Source organism: Mus caroli, unplaced genomic scaffold (assembly GCF_978045245.1).
Source record: "Mus caroli unplaced genomic scaffold, Mus_caroli_1 scaffold_15, whole genome shotgun sequence".
In the NCBI taxonomy this organism is placed as follows: domain Eukaryota; kingdom Metazoa; phylum Chordata; class Mammalia; order Rodentia; family Muridae; genus Mus; species Mus caroli.
Genome location: NW_028227270.1, coordinates 102,350,478 through 102,366,550, shown reverse-complemented (window position 1 = coordinate 102,366,550; position 16,073 = coordinate 102,350,478). Strand labels below are relative to the sequence as shown.

The 16,073-nt window shown below is 41.3% G+C and overlaps 1 protein-coding gene across 2 annotated transcripts in view; it reads left to right on the top strand.

The window, feature by feature from the left end:
* The window catches only part of Vps41 (VPS41 subunit of HOPS complex), a 161,542-nt gene that overhangs the window by 83,619 nt on the left and 61,850 nt on the right, over positions 1-16,073 (top strand). For both annotated transcript variants that reach the window (XM_021180045.1, XM_029468461.1), the window contains exons 8-9: positions 14,063-14,182; positions 15,201-15,347. In XM_021180045.1, the coding sequence (XP_021035704.1) occupies positions 14,063-14,182; positions 15,201-15,347 (267 nt within the window). The remainder of the gene's footprint in view (positions 1-14,062; positions 14,183-15,200; positions 15,348-16,073) is intronic.

The window sequence follows — 16,073 nt, the reverse complement described above, 5'->3', positions numbered from 1 at the left end:
ATTGCACTGACCAGGTGAGGTAGAGAGCCCAATGCCCTGAGTGCTACAACCAGTGAGGGCAGGACCAAGTCATCTGCCATAGGTGGCTAGGGATAAGGAAGTTGGGCTGGGAAATTACTTTTACTTAGGCATACATGTGCTTGTGTCTGGGTAAAGGCAAGTGCCCACAGAGGTCAGATGTCTTGATAGATACCCTGGAACTGGAGTTACAGGCTCCTGGAACTGGAACTATATGAGATGGATGCCTTAAACCAAACTCATCCTCTGAAAGAGCATTTGTGCTGTTAACTCCTAAGTCTTTTTAGCCCCCTTCATATAACTTTCCTTCTGATACATTCCTATGTATCTATCTACCTTGCCATCATGTGGCTTCTCTGGGCATTTGGACTTACAACAGTATCTTCCTCTCCAGTGACCAGAAGCATTTCTGTGGTGTCCAGTGGTACAAGCCTTAGATCATCATCTGTGGTCATCTTTGCAAATGAAACTGTCTCCCAGTCCCCTCTTTAAAATCATAGGTTTCTCAATCCTCACTCTCCACCTTTCTTGCTTTGTATTTCTTCACAATGACTTTTCAACAGCTGGCACCGGTCAGCTTTCCCATTCTCCCTCACCCATGTCACCACACAAAGCCAGCGTAACTCTCCTGCACTTGCGGCAGCTCACTGGCACTCCCCACCACCAGGGCCAGCTATTCTGTGCTACCCAGTGCAGTAGCCTGCAGGACTTGGGCAAGCTTTCCAGAGTGCCACGCCAGTAACGGGTGGGGCCAGCTCTACAGAGCCCTTGGTCATCAACATGGTCCCAGGCAGCAGGCCACACCAGGGATGTCCCCATGACCTTTGGTGGTAATATGAGCCACAGACATTGACATAGACCCCTGATGCTGCATAGCCACAAACCCACATATATCTCTCAGATATGGGCCAGGGCTTCACCATGGTCTCAGGCGGCAGGGCAGGCTACTTATATTTGACTGTTCCTTTCTATCCTCATATTTCCATTTCTCCTCTCTTTATAGTGCACAAACCATTCTGCTTCTCTTGCTCTCCCATTCCTCTACCCCATATTTGCACATCATAGTGGCTCTGCCATGGGCTGGCCATGCATTGGTGGGCTCTGGGTGTCTTCTGCCTGCTTGTACCACATGGCAGCAGCAGGTCTCTGAAGTAGTGACTGTTGTGAGCAGTTAATTTCTTCTGGTATATGTTGGCCAACTTTTAAGAGTTATTAATTGAGTTATAAAAGTTTATAAACGTTGAAAAATGAGGAAAGCAAAGACTGCATTGGTCCAAAAGCAATTCTTATTGCTTTAACTGGAGTTTTAAACTAGCACCATAAATTCACGCAACAATCTGAAGAGTCTAGCATTTAGTAATTATTGATAACCTTATAATAATCGTATGTCATGGGCACCAAGAGCCTACTGAATAGAGTAAAAAGCAGATGATGTAGAAGAAAAGGAACAAAAAGGCAAATACTGTGTAACTTAGAGGTTAGAATCAGAAATAACTTGATATTTCAAATACCTAGAGACGAACTGCCCAGATGGAGATATGATGTGCAACACAGGTGTTTTACCATAAGAACACTGATCTGTTCTGTAGTCCTTTACATTATGAGCCAACTTCTATAAACAGGGTTAAAGTGGCCCATAGGCTGGGAACAGGGAAAGCAGGCAGGAAAGCAAACGCCTGCTATTAAGATATGTGGGCTATTCATAAGAATACCGAGACACTGTATTTAATATTTTAGTTGTTTAAGTCTGTTTTAAAGATTGATTTGTTTGTTTACTTATTTTATATATGGGCATTTTGTCTGCACACCAGAAGAGATTATCAGGTCCAATATAATTGCAGTTAAAAGATTTCGAGCCACCATGTGGATGCTGGGAATCGAACTCAGGACCTTTGGAAGAACAGCCTATTTTCTTAACAGCTGAGCCATCTTCCCAGCCCCCAGTTGTTTAAATACTATTGTCTTAGTTGCTGTGAAGAGACACATACCATGACCAAGGTTAGGGCTGGTGTATAGTTTCAGAGGTTCAGTCCATTATCATCATGACGGAAAGCATGGCAGTATGCAAGAAGACATGGTGCTGGAGGAACTTGAGTTCTACATCTGGATCAGCAGGCAGCAGGAATCGAATGGCTTGAGCTTCTGAGACCTCAAAGCCCACTCCCTAGTTATGGACTTCCAAAAAAGGGGTACGGGTACACAGCACACCTCCTAGCAGTGCCACCTCCATGGACCTGTGGGGCCGTTTTAATTCAAACCACAACTATTAAAGTTAATTTCGTAAAATGTCCCAAAGCCATTAAAATTTTCATTTCAGAGTTGCGCCACATAAATATAGGCGTGTGCAGGAAATTCCAGAGACTGCCATGGCCCTGTCTCATTTGCCTTTCAAGGTTCCAGCCCTGTAGTTTGGGGAGACCATGGTTTCTCCGTAGTGGACTAGGAATAGTAGGCCAGAGGGGTTTTGTTTTTGTTCTTTTTATGTTTAGAAATTTTTTTGGATTCCCAAGAAAACTTGGTAGAAAATTTAGTATATTTAACAGTGGACTCTACTGCTTGACACTCGAGCATAAAAAGCATATTTAAAATTATGGTTTGTTTCCATGTTTAAAAAAGAAAGAAAACAAAAGAAGAAGAAGAAGAAGCCCATCTTCCAGAAGTGTTGTCCGAGGGGGCTCTAACACAGGAACCAATGGAATTTTACACAAGGAGGAAGTCTGATAAATGAGCATAGCCAGGGAGTTTTGGCTTTAGATGAAAAGCTGCAGTGTCCTGTGTGGATGCTTTGTTTTGCTTTGTTTTGATTTTAATGTATGGCTTTCTTTGTCAGCAAAATAAGCTTAGCTTTACATAACCTTAGCTTTGAACTCTGGACTACCCTTCACTGATAGCTGATTCTACTCCTTTCACAAAGTTCTAGTTCATTGTGGCACTGTTTGTGGTGGGGTTCACTGTTAAATGTGAGGTAGTCAGCTGCTTGACATTATTGGTAAAGCGAAGGGGCCTGGGTGCGGAGGCAGGTTGCTTATATGCTGAAAAATGTCAGTCAGCAGACAGGAAAAGGACCTTCTGAATGGAAAGAGGACAGCCACTTTCCTGTTCTAGGTTGGAGGCTTGTGGTAGGTTTTTGTTTGCTTGTCTCTTTGTTTGGGGGCTGTGGTTGCATCCTATCCTGCCTGTAGGCTTCCAGTAGGGCTCCAGGATTTTGACACTGCTAGGTATACTGTTGTGTACAGTGCAGAGCTCAGCTGTCCTGGATAGCTGTGAGCATTGTACTGGGGTGGTCCGGGCCACCTTCTCCAGGCGTGCCGTGTCACACAGTTTACCATTATACTTTTCATCGGAGCCTTTTTGAAGAATTAAGAACACATGTTGAGGATTTCCTGGTCATGCCAGTATTAAGCCACAGGATAGTGCCAAGGTTATGGACTAGTGGCTTTGTGCTGAACTGCTAAAAAAGTCCCCAGTCCCATCCTGCTTTGGGAAGCTCTGTTCTAAGTTGTGTTTCTGTTCCTAGAATTTAGTGCTATCAGCACATCAACACTGTATAAACACAAACTAACAGGAAGTAAGACACAAACGGAACCTCCACAAACCATGTTTCTCAGTCATAGAAAACCAATTTGCAAATTAACTCTGTGGCAACATATTTGGGTGGAGTTTTCTGTATATTCTATACCGGGTGAGGCTAAAAATAGAATCAGTTCCTCAAACTAGAAATCATTTACGTCACAACATTGACATCTTCTTATTCATTTGTGCCAAGTGTCAGTTACTTTCCTACTGTTTCTCTGTAGGATTCCCAGTCTGGGATGGTGTCTACACTGCATGTGGAATGTGGGAAGGATCATGCTAGCTTCATTTGCTGTATGATCCTGTTTACACAGGCAATCGAATGCCCGTTAAAGCTTTTCTGCAAGAAGGTCAATTTTTAAAATAAATTCAATAAATTTAATTTTTTTAAAAATAATTTCCGTATGAGCCAGGCAGTGGTGGTGCACACCTTTAATCCCAGCACTTGGAAGGCAGAGGCAGGAGGATTTCTGAGTTCCAGGCCAGTCTGATCTACAGAGTGGGCTCCAGGACAGCCAGGGCTACACAGAGAAACCCTGTCTTGAAGAAAAAAAAGAAAAATCCATATGTAATATTTCTTTTTGGTGGTTCATGTTCACATGTATGTGTGTATGCATGTAATTGTGTCTGATCATACATTTGGAGACCAGAGAACAACCTCAGGTGCTATTCCTCAGCTGTAGTCCACACCTCTCTCTCCTTCTCTCCCTCTTTCCCTCTCTCTCCCTCTCTCCTCTCTCCCTCTCTCCTCTGTCCCTCTCTCTGTCTCTCCTCTCTCTCTCCTTCTCTCTCTCTCCTCTCTCTCTTCTCTCTGTCTCTCCTCTCTCCCTCTCTCCTCTCTCTCTCCCTCTCTCCCTCTTTTCCTCTTTTGCCCTCTCTCCTCTCTCCCTCTCTCCTCTCTCTCCCTCTCTCCCTCTCTCTCTCTGTCTCCTGTATTTTTTTAAAAGTGGTCTCTCACTGACCTGAACTATGAAATACTAATTAGTTAACTAACTAGTTAATTAGTGAATTTAATCTGTGCGGAGTAAGATGACCAGTCATCGAGCCTCAAGCAGTCAGCCTTCCGTGACTCCCTAGTAGTGGTACTGAAAGCATTTGCTTGCCTTCCTTTACATGGGTTCTGGGGATCAAACTCAGGTCTTCATGCTTATAAGGCAAGCACTGTGCAGCCCTTTCTGTGTCATGTATGTATATTGACCATAGCACTTCCTTGAATCCTTCTCTTCCTGGAGCAATCAAGCCTCTTTTGCTGCCTATTTACTGTATCTCTCATTGCATATTTGAATAATAAAACTGGTGGATTGATGCTCGTCATGTTTTCCTGTGGGGCTTAATACAGAGGGACTGTTATTAATATTCCCTCTTTCCCTTTCTTTCCAAGTAGGGCTGCATAAAATAAGGGATTACAGGAACAGCCGTTGTTAGGTAGTATCACTCAGACAAACCAAAATGCTCATTGCAAGGAGTACTTAGCTCAAATCCGCTTTCTGAGCATAGTCCTTTGCGGAGGGTCCCAGATAGTGTTATTAGTGTCATTGCATGCACACTACTACCTTGTGACAGTGGGTGGTGGTTTTCAAAAGAGTGTGGGTCAGGCAGTAGTAGTCGAATGACATTGTTAAAATTATTAATTAACCACAATGATGATCTGGTGAGAAAATAAATATTCTGAATCATTTGAGAAAGAAACTTGTATATAGATATTTTTATTTGTATGTATATATGTAAGAATGTTTATGGAGAAATCTGATACTGTTCTTTTCTTTGTTTTTAAGCTTCCAAACAATATTTCTCTTGGATATTTTTAACATTGAAGATTGAAACATACTACATACCTAGATGGCTGTGTGCCCTTTATCTCTAGATCACTAGGAGAACTGCCATAGGTTTTAGGAAGAAGATGTCAAAAGATAGTCTTTGAAGATGGAGCCAATTTCAGGATGTGATTTGCAGGAGGCAATTGTTTGTTTTAGGATCTAGGCTGTAAAGAGGCCAGAGTGATCGTGTTCTTGAGTAGCTAAATAAGCCTTATCTAAAAGGACGGAGGCTACACCAAGGCTCAGTGCAAGGGTAAAGAAGCAGGACCAGGGCCTTCCATCTTAGATAGGATGAGCTTGTAATTATTTTTTGGAAAGTGTTCACACAGACATGCTTATGGAGTCGGCTTGTTTTTACCAAGATCCTTCACGCTCACCCAGTGGCCTTCTACCCTGCTGGTGCTCTATCAAGTTGTTTGTTTATCAGCAGATCAAGGCTTACCTGTGAGTGACAAGCCAAGCTCTTAACAAATCAATCTTTCCCTTTGTCAATGGGTTTAATAAGTGGTGTGATAACATCTGATAGATTGTTTTTATTGATGTACTTTTTTTAAAGTGTATGAAGGGTCCCAAGGCATTGTTTTAGAAGTATAATTATGTGTGTAGGTATATTTAAGAAGAGCTATACACCAAATCATTGATTATGGTATGTCTAAGCAAGATTATGAACTAACTTTCTGGTCTTCTTTTTGCTAGACACATTCATTTATTTTATAGATCACAGGACCCCATGCTTGTTAGGGAAGCTCCACCCATTGCGCTCCGCCTCTAGTGTACTAATGCATATCAGCTGTACAACTAGGCTTCACTGCGACATTTCTGTAATACATACATTGTGTTTTGAATGTATCTATCCTCCTTATTTATTATTACCCATTCTTTTCTTCCTTCCTATTTCTCTATGCTTGCCTCTCTCCTCCCACTCCATTCCCTTCCCCTAGTGGTTTCTCTTCTTACAAGTTGTGTTTTAAAATCTGTCTTGCTTATTTCACTGAGCATAATCTCCAGCTTCATTTATTGTCTTGCATATAACTTATCATTCTTGTGATTGAATAGGATTCCATTATGCATTTATGCCATAGTTTCTTTATACTTCTGTCTTAGGATTTCTAGTGTATGACTCTTATTAAGAAAATTATTTTATTGGGACTGGCTTACAGTTCAGAAGTTTAGTCCCCGTCGTCATCCTGAGGGAACACTGTAGGACTGTGGAGGTAGCTGAGAGTTGTGTATCTAAATCAGTAGACAGTAGGAAGAAAGTGCCACACTGGACCTAGCTTCAGCACCTTGAGACCTTCAAGCCCATCCCTAGAGATCCGTTTTATCCAACAGTGCCGTAAGTACTCCTGCAAGGCCACACCCACCAGTATTAGTATCACTCCCTAGGAACCTGTGGGGGGCATTTTCTTTCACACCACCACAGCTTCCATCTCCTAGTGGGCACCTAGGTTTACTTCATAACTTAATTACTACAAATAATACTCCAGTAAACATGGATGCACAAATATCTCTGTAGTATGATTAGATTTCTTCATTTTTTTGAGGAACATCCTTACCAACTTTCACAGTGACTCAACTCATTTCTGTTCTCACCAGCAGCGTGTAGGGCTTTTTCTCCCACATTCTCATCAGCATTAGAAATTGTTTGCTTTGCTTGTTTGTTTGTTTGATAATAGCCAATCTGATTGGGTTAAAAATCTCAAAGTATGTGAGGTTGGCATTCCTTTCTGACCAAAAAAATTGAAAAGTTTTTCATCTATTTATTGGCCATCTGTTCTTCTCTTGAGATGTATTTGTTCAGATGTTACTTTTTAACTGCGTGATTAGTTTTCTCCTGATTAAGTTGTGTTAATTGTCATATGTTCTAGATAGTCATTACCACTGCTTGGTAACTATTTCCCTGTCTATATGCCATCTCTTCACTTGTACATTTTCTTTGCTGCGCTGAGTCTAGCAATCATTGGGCACAAGTTTTTGTCTGTTGTTGGAATTATTTTCCTAGCATTGATTCCTTTGATTAGAATTATTAGGTCACAGGTTATCACTAGTTTTTAAGTACTTGAACCCATTCAACTAAACTTACATTCCAAGCAATGCACACTCATTTAGCCCAGCTGTGTGCAAACAGCCTCGATCATTGTTTTCCCTGCCAACCATTATTTTTCAGTGTCTTTAACTATTAGAGATTTTGAAAATTTTATTATTATCTAGATCTGCCTTTGTGGTATGACTGATACAATTCTTTGCTCAGGGCAGCTTTTAATGTAATAGAAGCCAGGCCAATGAAGACTGTCCATCTGATATTTATTGTCACTTTGAACACAAATTATTGCTGCCTATTACTGAGTAGCCTGAAGCCTTTTTACTAATATTGCCTAAATCTGGGATAATTATTCCTGTTCTCAAGAAGATACTATATAGGAGGTCAAGTGAGACAAGTAGAGATTGAAGTATATAAGGAGTGATTGCATGTGTTGACTGCATTTGCAGATCACATCCCGGGGATGTGAGTCCATCCAAACCCATCAGTTCTGCCATGCTTCTAGACCTACCAGTGACTGACTGTATGTCCAGTTAGTGTCAGGCTTCAATAAAGATGATAGGAAATCTGATTAAAACAGATTAAGATGAATTCATTTCTCAGGCATCTGTAGCCATGAATTTGCATTTGTAGGTGCCATAGACAACAGTGCTAAATAGTCTATGTTTCAGAATGGGTACGTTGATATTTTAGCCTGTAGTGGGGAGGTAGGTTGTTCCATAGACTTATATCTCTTGCCTGTTGTTTTATCTCTTATTTTATAATACAAAAGAAACTGTTCCTCGTGGGACCCTTTGGATTTAGCATCATCTTTTCATGTTAGTTTCCCAGTTTGAAACTGTGGTAGCTAAGTAGACTTCCCCTTTCAGCGATTCAGGTTTGTTTTGTTTTCATTTATCAATATGCACATAGTTTTCACAAAATCAGTTAGCCTTCAAGGTCTTGGCATCATGCTTCTTAAACATTTCCTGTGAAGCACGTATTTGGTCAAGAGGCTGTGGGATGCCTGTGCATAGGTACTTCATGTGGCAGCAGTGCTTGGTCTGCATTTGACTTTAGCACATGAAATTACCTCTAGAAATAGAAGTTTGAAGGATTATAGCATGTCCAGAAATTAACCAGTGAATTTAAAGCAAAAATATGCTTGAGAATATTCCCTACCGTGCCATGCTGTATGATATTCCTTGTCTGCTGTATGATATTCCCTATCTGCTGTATGATATTCCCTACCATGCCATGCTGTATGATATTCCCTATCTGCTGTATGATATTCCCTATCCTGCCATGCTGTATGTTCTTTCTTTGTGGGGATTTAAAAAGACAAAAAAAAATTTGGGGGGGGGGCATGTTGGTCCTGAGTCAAAGCAAGATGCAGGATGAAGACTCCCACCTGCTCCCCTGGCTACCTGGTCACCCCTGGCTCTATCAGAATTAGGGGCCTCTCTCAGCTGTGCACAGCCAGTACCTTTTGCATACTGGATAGTGTTTCATTCAGTTGTCTTTTCTATAAAAAAAAATGATTTATTTGAGTTTTAGTTATAGGAGGTTGTGTGTGTGTGTGTGTGTGTGTGTGTGTGTGTGTGTGTATGCACGAGCATGCAGGAAAGCCAGTAAGCCACCTGATAATAGGTATGGAGAACCAAGCTCTGATCCTATGGGAGAGCAGTGAGCCTTAACAACGGAGCCATCTCTCCAGTCCTTGTTTTCTATTAAAAATTTTATTTTTGATCATTCTCGAGTCTTTTAGTGCCATAGCAAGACTTCCTGTCCTTCTGCCCTTTGCCTTGTTTTCCTGATACTGCCCTATTAGGTGCTGAGTTGCGGAGGTTTGTGTTCATAAAAGATTCGTTATCTTCTTGTCTACTGTCTCATCTGACTTAGCCAAGGTTGTCTTTTATGGTCTCTGTCTCTGTCTCTGTCTCTGTCTCTCTCTCTCTCTCTCCCTCCCTCTCTCCCCCTTCCTCTCCCCCTCCCCCCTCTCTCTGTCCTTTTCCCTTTTCCTTACTGTAGGAACAAAGCTGGTGGCTTCCATATCTATTTCCTGTGGCATCTTTGCTGCTTAGAGCAAGCAGTATTGCAGGGGTTGAAGAAGGCTAAAAAGTCACATTGTTCATAAACTTACAAGATCCTGAGCTGACAACAGAAACATGCCCCTTTCCTTTATTAGGGGAGAGTGGGTTATTGGTAATGATAGCACTGGATACCAGAAACCTGCTAGGGGTCTTGGCACAGGTGTGGGAGATTCTGGGATGTGCATCGTATACCACTTTGTAGTGTAGGAAAGTGTTAGATACATCTATCAGCACAAAACACAGCAGAATAAAGTATATTGCTGGTATGTGAAGGCTCCTATTGAAATATAAGTACTGAGAGTGCTGACTGCCAGAATGTGGATTTATGGGAAATAAAGCCCTAAAATACTTTCTCCAACAACAACAAAAATATAGACCTCTTGGAAACAGCTTTTCCTCTCTGTGTACTTAGCTCCCATTGAGCTTAAATTGCTCTCAGTATTGGGATAATGACAATTCGATAATACAGGATGTGGAAGACAAACCAAATAAATTAACCAGCTGCTTTTAAGGCTAGTTCGTTCAATGACTTATCCCTAAAATGCTTTGTAGAACACTCGTGCTCAGTAGGTCTCTAGGCAGGTTTATGACTAGGAGAAAGAAATGGATTTTATTAAATGTCAGTGAAATCAGGGCAGATAGCTTTGTGGTACTTAAATTAGTGCAGAATGTGTGTAAGAAAAGTCATTTATATTTCTCTAAGTCATCAGTGCAGAACTTTCTTTGGCATTTCTGCTAGAAAACATGTTTCTACTCAAAATTCCCGTAGATTAGTATAAATTCGTAAATGGAAAGTGCACCAGTTGATGATGGTCTCCTGCATGAATCGCTGTGTCCCCTAGAGCAAGCCCCACAGAAGGACAATGGCTGGCAGACATGTGAAGTTGAATACCATGTGAAGCTTAGAAGCCTGAACTCGTGTGTTAGGAATAAGGGCAGGGGAAGAGGCTTGAAAGGAACTGCTTAGGAACTGGGGACATGATGCAAGGGAAGAGCTACTTAGGCGCAGAGAGCCAAAGAAAAGAATGCCATCATGTCCAGAGAGCCAGAGAGCACGTCTGTGTCCTCATTGAAAAGATCATCAGCTACTTACATGGAGCAAGGGAAGTCTGACATTAAAAGGAGTTTTCAAAATTGTGATAAGCTTTGTAGTGGTTACATGCTCTGCCCTTGAGGAATGGGCAGTAGCCTGCCATTGTGGGAGCTGGACACGAGCTAAATAGAGTCCCTTTTGACAGAGATGTGTTAACTCTATCCATGTATTCAGTATAGTCTTTGAAACATTAGGAAATACAGGTTGGTTATACAGCTGAAGAGAGACTCTGAGCCATTATATAGCTCTCTCTACCAGTGGCAAACACATCATGTATTAACAATGAGAGGAGGACTAAGAGTAGCTCTCAGGCAGCCTACTTCCTCTCTCCCTGTTCATCATGCCTGACTGTCTAGCAAAGTGAAAGGTGTGGTCCTTTCTCTAGCAGGTAGAAGGAAGGAAGCTCAGATGATAGCCAGACCCAGTGAAGAGGGTACCTTAACCGGACCGTGGTGCTGTGATTGGACCGACAGGATTGTAAAGCATACAGGACCAAGCAAGTGGAGAGACATGACTTACAAAAGAATGCTTGCTTCCTTACAGATAATTCATTTTTATTTACAAAAAGTAGTAGTGACGTGTTTAGAACCATCCAAAGACAGATCACATTTAAATTATAGTGATAAATAGTTTAAAATGTTTCCTTCATTTAGTGAAGTTAGCTTGTTCACTTTTTGGGTTTCAGGCTTGCTCTGTTTTTCCAGTCCTGGGACTTTCTGTCTTTACGAAACCCTCACTGAGGACCTTTGCTCTCCCTGTTGCATGTCACACAGATGTTACAGGTCTGAACCGAAGCTGACAGGGACTGACATCTGAGTTCTGGTCTCCTTCCTTTTCTTCCTGCCAGAACTCCTGGAAGCAGAACAGGACAAAGGGAAGCTAGGGCCCCGCCGGCCTCAGTTTCCTCTGGTAACCCCAGACAAACTGATTGCAGCACAGGGAGCTCTGTGGAGTGAATCTGAATGTTGTTTCTGTTTACAGCAAGTTTTAATGGTTTTCTGAAGAAGCTGATGGTATATTTTAAAATAAGGGTATGATTGCTTATACCTCTTCATCTAGAGATCGTGCCTTGTGAAATCTCCTTCATTCAGTCTTCGTCAGGACTCATGATAGGTTCTCCAGTCCCAGACAGTCTGCCTTTAACACATGTACATAGTCGAAACACTAAATAGACTCTGCAGGTTGTACTTATACGATGGCATGTGAGAGTGTGTGTGTGTGTGTGTGTGTAGCAATAATTAAAGGAGAGGTCACGAATTCAGAAGGAAGAGGAAGGAGAAGTAGAAGCCATGTAAATATAGTACTCATTAGAAATGGGAACAAAACACCCATGGAAGGAGTTATAGAGACAAAATTTGGAGCTGTGACGTAAGGATGGACCATCTAGTGATTGCCATATGCAGGGATCCATCCCATAATCAGCTTCCAAACGCTGACACCATTGCATACACTAGCAAGATTTTGCTGAAAGGACCCAGATATAGCTGTCTCTTGTGAGACTATGCTGGGGCCTAGCAAACACAGAAGTGGATGATCACAGTCAGCTATTGGATGGATCACACGGCCCCCAATGGAGGAGCTAGAGAAATTACCCAAGGAGCTAAAGGGAACTGCAACCCTATAGGTGGAACAACAATATGAACTAACCAGTACCCCGGAGCTCTTGTCTCTAGCTGCATATGTATCAAAAGATGGCCTAGTCGGCCATCACTGCAAAGAGAGGCCCATTGGCCTTGCAAACTTTATATGCCCCAGTACAGGGGAACCTCAGGGCCAAAAAGGGGGAGTGGGTGGGTAGGGGATTGGGGGGTGGGGTGGGTATGGGGGACTTTTGGGATAGCATTGAAAATGTAAACGAGGAAAATACCTAATAAAAAAATAAATTAAAAAAAATTCTCCAAAGACCTTTTAATTAAAAAATAGTGGTGGCTTCTGTAAATTAATTTGGAAGCACATTTTTGTCCTCTTTTAAGATTTCAGTATGTTTTTTATCGCTTCATCCAGCTCCCTAAATTAAACTTGGTTGTAAAAAGTGGACTTCATCCTTATTAATGAGTTAACATTATAAAAAAATCACATGAATAATTACAAAAATATCTATGTAAGATTTCGTCATACCCTTTTCTAGAATTATGATTACTTTGTAATATATGCTTCATATTTCTATACTACTTTCTGTGTAAATGTTTATTATATGGCTGTTTATTCATATTTAAGTGGTATCATAGAAAATACTATTTTGTAGTATTTTTAATATCCTAAGTATCTTTATATTGATAATACACATATAGAGACAGATATTTATAGGTAGGTAGATAGACAGACACACTGACTGACAGATAGTCCTGATTTTGTCCATCTCCATATTGTGCTCAGTAGTTCCCATGTTTTTAGTTTGTCTGTGGTTGTCATATATAACTTTAATTGTATAGCATCAATTTCTAGGTTACCCCTGATGTTTTTCTCCCTGATACTTAGGGCATGGTAGAAGATGCACAAAACACTGAGGTGAACTGAAAGGAATTTTAAAAATTCTCTTGCCAGGAGTGGTGTCACCTGCCAACAATCCTAGAGTATGATGGCAGAGGGATAGTAGACCAAGAACTCTATCTACACCAGCATTCTAGGCCAACAATAGTGAAGCTCATCTCTTTCTCACCCCAGACCTCTCTCAGCCTCTTTCCTCAGTGCAGCAGACAGCGGTGACACACATACGTCTGGTTGTGCTTTCAGCGATACATGCTATAGGTGCCACTGCTCAAAGAGTTGAAGTTGAGTATATCAAGAAAAATATGTTCTTAGTGGATGAATTATCAGACCTGTATCTTCTTCAGAATTAAGGATTTTTGACCAGTTATATTTTATTTTAAAATAGTGGGACTTCACAATAGATTCGAATCTTTATATAGTGTCTAGCTACTATGAAAAATTTAAAGATCCTAAATCCTAAAGCAAATGGTTCATACTTTGTGATTTGATTTACTGTTAAAAAGATAATGTCAAATTATTTGCTTTGGATTAAATAAATAAAAAAAAAAGATGCTTGCTTCCAACTAAAGCAGTTGAACCTGTGATGACTCTCTTTGTCAGTGAGACACTTAAAAGGTTCTGATTTCCCAGTTTACAAAATGAATTAGTTCCCAGTTGAAAAGCCTTCCTGAAGCTGGATTCACTAAGGCATTGTTTGCCCCGAGTCGTGGTGTTTTGGTGCCATCTTGTGGCTGAGACTTGCCATATCCTCAGTGCTCAAGTCTAATTTAAATAGGAATTCAGGCAGCTCAAGATATGTAGGGGATTCTTTCCAAAACGAGGGTATATATTTAAAATAAGCATAAAAAAAATACTGAGAGCGGCTTATTTGTCACTTGGTGACAGGCAGAAAGGATGAGTAAAGGATCTTCTGTGTGACTCTGCAGATCTGAAAGCCTGTGTTTTGCTGTGTCCTCAGCTGCTGCTATTTGAACGGACCTGGATGAACAGATGGAAGTCTTCTGTCCTACACGAAGGGGAAGGAAACATAAGGAGTGTGAAGTGGAGAGGCCATCTGATTGCTTGGGCCAACAATATGGTAAAGGCACTTGTCTGTCTCTCTAGCACTTGCACAGTGGCAGCAGATGCCAGATGGAAAGGGCCAGGACAGAGACTCAGTGGAGTTAGAATTCTAATAGATATGGGTGATTGATACCACACCTCAGCTTAAGGAAGTCAGATCGCCTGGGTTTTCATACTACAGTAATTCCCAACACACTGTAGACTAAAATCTCTTTAGAGGAAGAAAATGAGGCACAGAACAACCAAAAAAATGAAAAGCCAACTTGATCATTGCAGGGCTGCTTCAGGCATGTGCTCTGGAAATGGCATTCACCCGGTGCTCATGACCACTGAGAGGAGCAAGTTGTGATTTCCTCTTTACTCCAGGTATAATCATGGGCCTGTCATTTTAAAAGTGTATTGTACTCTCAGTGTTGCACTTAAAGTTTATTTTATGTAAAGTGGGGCCTGGAGAAAGTTTAAAGAATAGTCTTTTTCCCATCTGCCATGTTTTCTGAAATTTCAACACGTAGTTGAGAAAATCAGTTCCATTTGGTTAAAGAGAGTTGAAATTGTCCCAGTTCAACCCTGCTGCTTGGGATTTTCCTTACAACAGCCACAGTGTCCAGGCTCCTGATCAGCCAGCTGCACTTGATGGTTCCGTTGAGCACTTTGAAGGGTCACATGTTGTCTTTGAATGGATGGGTTTTCAGAACCAAAGCTTTCTGGAAAACTAAAACTCGTTCTCTTTCAGAAGAATTCCTTTAGAAATGCTCGCCACCTATCAGGCTGAAAGCAAACTTGGTGTTTCTGTGCAAAACATGTTTGTGCTGGATTTGTGTTACTTACGCCCTCCACTAATAACAGCCTTTGTCCAGAAAGGAGCCTTGCAGCTTTGGTTCTCAAAGGGTTTGTATAAAGAAAGTCCATGGCCTTGTATGGCTCCTGGGCATGCCCAGTGAACAGCATTATGGGTTTGAGTAGGACCCATAAAGCTCTGCTCGCTCCCTCTCTGAGATACAAGACGCTTAATTTAATGTTGCTTTGGTTTGTAGGGTGTGAAGGTTTTTGACATCACCTCAAAGCAAAGAATCAGCAATGTGCCCCGAGATGACATAAGCCTTCGCCCAGACATGTACCCCTGCAGCCTCTGCTGGAAGGACAATGTGACACTCATTATTGGCTGGGGAACGTCCATCAAGGTGGTTTACTTGGTCTTTCTATTAAATCCAAATCATTACAGATTCATTGTACTCATGACTGGTTTCTGGCAAACCTAATATTTTCATCTGAACGCTGTGGTGCTAGGACACTTTATTTTACAAGTACAGATTTTAAAATGTGCTTTCCTTTTCTTTCTTTCTTTTTTTTTTTTTCTTTTTGTTTTTTGTTTTGTTTTGTTTTGTTTTTCGAGACAAGGTTTCTCTGTATAGCCCTGGCTGTCCTGGAACTCACTTTGTAGACCAGGCTGGCCTTGAACTCAGAAATCTGCCTGCCTCTACCTCCCAAGTGCTGGGATTAAAGGCATGCGCCACTAAGCCTGGCTGTGCTTTCCTTTTCTATAATGGGCATGGGCAAACTAATTGCCCTTTTCTGTTCTCAGAATGATGCTGTATTTGTTGAGTTCTGTTTTAATTTCTCATGATCCCACCGCAGTTCTTTTGCTGTTTATGGAACGTGTGGTTGATTTTGGTGGCTTAGTCAAAGGTGTTGATCTTCATACTATCCTTTTTTTGTCTTTAGTTTTGATCATTTGATTCATTTGAGTTATTCATGGTAGTGAGCTGAGAGTAAACCTAAATCATCTGCATATTTTATAATTTAATGACATAAAGGCCCTGGCTCATTGTTTATAATGTGATTGGCATTGTGAAATATTTTCCTGAGATGATTTAATAATTTCCTTAGTAAGTGTGGGGCTGGAAGGG